This window comes from Acomys minous, assembly GCF_964271855.1.
Source record: "Acomys minous genome assembly, chromosome: 13".
Classification (NCBI taxonomy): domain Eukaryota; kingdom Metazoa; phylum Chordata; class Mammalia; order Rodentia; family Muridae; genus Acomys; species Acomys minous.
In genome coordinates, this window is record NC_140495.1 from 24,066,569 (window position 1) to 24,069,808 (window position 3,240).

Consider the following 3,240-nt stretch of genomic DNA (forward strand, 5'->3'; position numbering starts at 1 on the left):
ATCTACTTTGATGTATAAATTGTATTAAGTTATGAGTGAGATTGAATGTCCAAGGTTAGCTTGGTAAAGTCATGTAAAAAGTAAGAAGTGAAACTGTTCAGTTCCCTCTGCACCTCAGTAGACACAGTGTCTTTGTGGAACAGCCCTGGCTGTGTGGAACTCACTATGTAGATTAGGGTGGCCTAGAACTCAGAGATCTGCCTGCCTCTGCCTTTAGAATGCTGGCATTAATGTCATACACTAGCAGGCCTGGCCAGAGAGTTTTTGTGTTTATTTGTTTGCTTGGAATTTGGGGACAGGATTTGTCTGTGTAGCCTTGGCTGCCCTAGAGTCACTTTGTAGACCAGGCTGGCCTAAAACTCACAGTGATCTGCCTGCCTCTGCCTCCCTAGTGCTGGGAGTAAAGGCATGTGCCACCATGCCTGGCTCAAGCTTGATTTCAGAGAGATTGCTCTCTTAAGCCTTTCATGTGCTGGGAACAAAGTCCAGAATGTCTGGGCAAAACTATTTTCTTTTTCTAAATTATTTTCTTGAGAAACCTTCTCTTGTATTTGGTTTTGTTCTTTGAGGCATGGTTACTCTGTGTAGACCTGGCTGTCCTGGAATTCTCTCTGTGGACTAGGCTAGCTTCAGTCTCAGAGATCGGCTTGTTTCTGCCTCCCAGGGCTGGGATTAGAGGCATGTGACAACACCCCAGACTTCCTAATAAAAAAAAAACCCAACAAATTAATTTAATCACTTTTCAGCCTCATCCTTGCCCCTCCTTCTTGTCCTGTAAGTCCCACGTTTGTGCCCCTCCCCCATTTATTTCTGTGCTTATGGGATTAAGGAGTCCATCAGGTGTCCCAACTCAAGTCTAGCAACTAAATGTATCCTCTCCCACAGAGGGCTGAGAAGGCTGCCCAGGTAGAAGATAGGGATGCAAAGGCAGGCAGCACTGAGACAGCCCCTACTCCAATGGTTAGAGGACAGGAGTGTTGACCAAGCTGTCCACATGACACCTATGTGTAGGGCATCTATGTCTAGCCCATGTATGGTCTTTGGGTGGTGATTCAGCCTGTGTGAGGCCCCATGGGCCCAGATCCGTTGACTCTGTCCTCTTGTGGTGTCCTTGATTCCTCTTGCTCCCCCTGTCCTTCCTCCCACCTCTCCTCTAAACTACAGAGCTTGGCCTAGGGTTTGGCCTTGGGTCTCTGCACCTGTTTCAGTGAGTTGCTGGAGGAAGCCTCTCAGAAGACACTTAGGCTCCTCTAGTCCAGCATAGTGACAGTTAGGCCTCTAATTGTGTCATTTCCACCCTGTAATCCTGCCATACCTTAAAACATGTGGACCTGGAAAGGTTTCCCATTCTGCCGGAGAGTAGAAGTGTGAAGAAAACAGAATTATTTCACATGGTTAAGTCTTTCAAAGAATATTTTATTTAGAGTGAACAATAGACTCAAGGTCAGGGCACACGGGAAACTATTGTATCTTGATATTAACAGCACAAAACAATGTAGAATAAGAGTCAGGGGAGCCCTTTCCATGAGTCCAGTGGTAACAAGTCACTCTGTGAACTGAAGTCACAAGGGAATGCACATCCCAGTGTGTGACTGAAACAGTTGAGTTTTGCCCCAAGTCCCATTCACATGAGGAGACTGAGCAGGGAAGAGCAATCCAGCAGGTCAAGAGAGGGCTGAGGAGAAGCTAAGAATCTACTTTTCATCTTCAGGGCTGGGACCCACCTTCTCCCACTGTGGTATCTCTAAGTTCACCTGGAGAGCACCTGGAATCCTCCAGAAGGACCAAGCCATGGGCAGGTCTTCATCCAGTCAAGGGAAAACACAAGAGACCCTGGCAGCTTAACAAACCCAGTGGTTCCTTGGGTTGGGAGAAAAGGGACACTGACAACTTCTACAGGGACCCGCCAAGACAAATGATGGCGCCCTAAAGGGCTTTGTTCTCATTTTTCTTTTTGTTCAGATGAAGCAGGAGATTTGTGTCTTCTGTCTTTCAAGTCAGATTGTAAGGTCTAAGGTGAGCTCTAGTGTCTCCACTCTTCCTGAAGTCCTTGTCTTCTCCCAGGCATAGGGTGCAGCACGGAGCCTTGGATGCACCTTGGTGAGGTGTCTGGGTGTCTGGAGGAGCTCTGTCAATCCCATAGGGCAGCCAGGTCAGCAAGGGTCCAAGGTGCTGTGTTGGGCCAGCAGTCCATGGTTTCCTAGGAGAGGTGCCTCTGGGCCTGGCAGAGAGGGCATGAAGATCTCTGAGTGTCATCAAGGGTCTGTGCTTGGGTCTCAGGAGGTGATGGAGGGAGAGGCTGCAGTGGAGAGCTGGGGAGAGGACACAGCGTGCTGCTTTGGAGGCTCCAGATGGAGGAGGGAGCATATAGCAGTGCACTAGGAGAGGCTAAAGGAGGCCCCCGGATCTGGGGCGTGGCCCGGATACAGAGGGCTAGACACCCCGGAATAGGAGAGAAGGATCCCGGGACCAGGCCAGCTGGAACATTCATCCATGGCATGAGGAATCCTCCTTGAGGGTCTTGGTGTGGGTTAGAGGTGTTTCCCAAGCACCCGCTGTGGGATCCAGATGCACTCAAGGGTCCTGGCTGGATGAGGAAGACATGGTGGTGGGGAATGTTCAGGGGGACGGCCCCCTGTGGTGGAGGAAAGAAACCTGGCTGTCCAGGATGGATGGAGGCTTGGAGGTCCTCTGGGATCAGCATGATGTTGTGTCCTTGGAACGACGCTTGTAGGACCGTGATGGGCTTAGGCTGAAGCAGGAGGCCGAAGTTTTCCAGGTGTGGTTCAAAATTGTAACCAGAGGGCAGGAACACTCCACAGCTGGGCTCTTGGCCTGGGTGCCGCTCTGGGGCTTCCCGGACTGGCTGTGCCTGGGGCTGAGGGCCCGCGGGCTCCTGGAGGCGGGGGCGCTTGGCATGGCTGGGGCCTGGTCCCTGAGGTGCCCCCCAGGACGCCCTGTCCTCCTTGGTGCATGGGCAGCGGGGCCACACTCTCTTCATGTTGGGGGTTCGGAGGGCCTGGAACAAGGCGAGGTGGAGGCTATAGACTTGTGAGCTCCAGTTCTTCCTTCAGGGACAGCTGTAGTTTGCCTTCTGCAAGACAATCTGTGGACTCTCTGAGAAGGAGAGATGTGTTCCAGGTGACGGCCTGATCTGGCGTCAGAGAGGACCTGACCTCTTTATATAAGCCTGGCCTCCAAGACACTCCCTTCCGCCATGCAGCGGGGCAGGAGGATAGG

At 51.7% G+C, this 3,240-nt stretch overlaps 1 protein-coding gene across 1 annotated transcript; it reads right to left on the minus strand.

Moving 5' to 3' along the window:
• Nucleotides 1-2,200: 2,200 nt before the first annotated feature.
• Nucleotides 2,201-3,001, minus strand: LOC311580802 (proline-rich protein 23A3-like; the record flags this gene model as incomplete). The annotated part of the gene is made up of 1 exon (XM_084752517.1): nucleotides 2,201-3,001. One exon carries the CDS (start codon nucleotides 2,999-3,001, stop codon nucleotides 2,201-2,203), a length of 801 nt encoding a protein of 266 aa, XP_084608643.1.
• Between the last annotated feature and the right edge of the window lie 239 nt (nucleotides 3,002-3,240).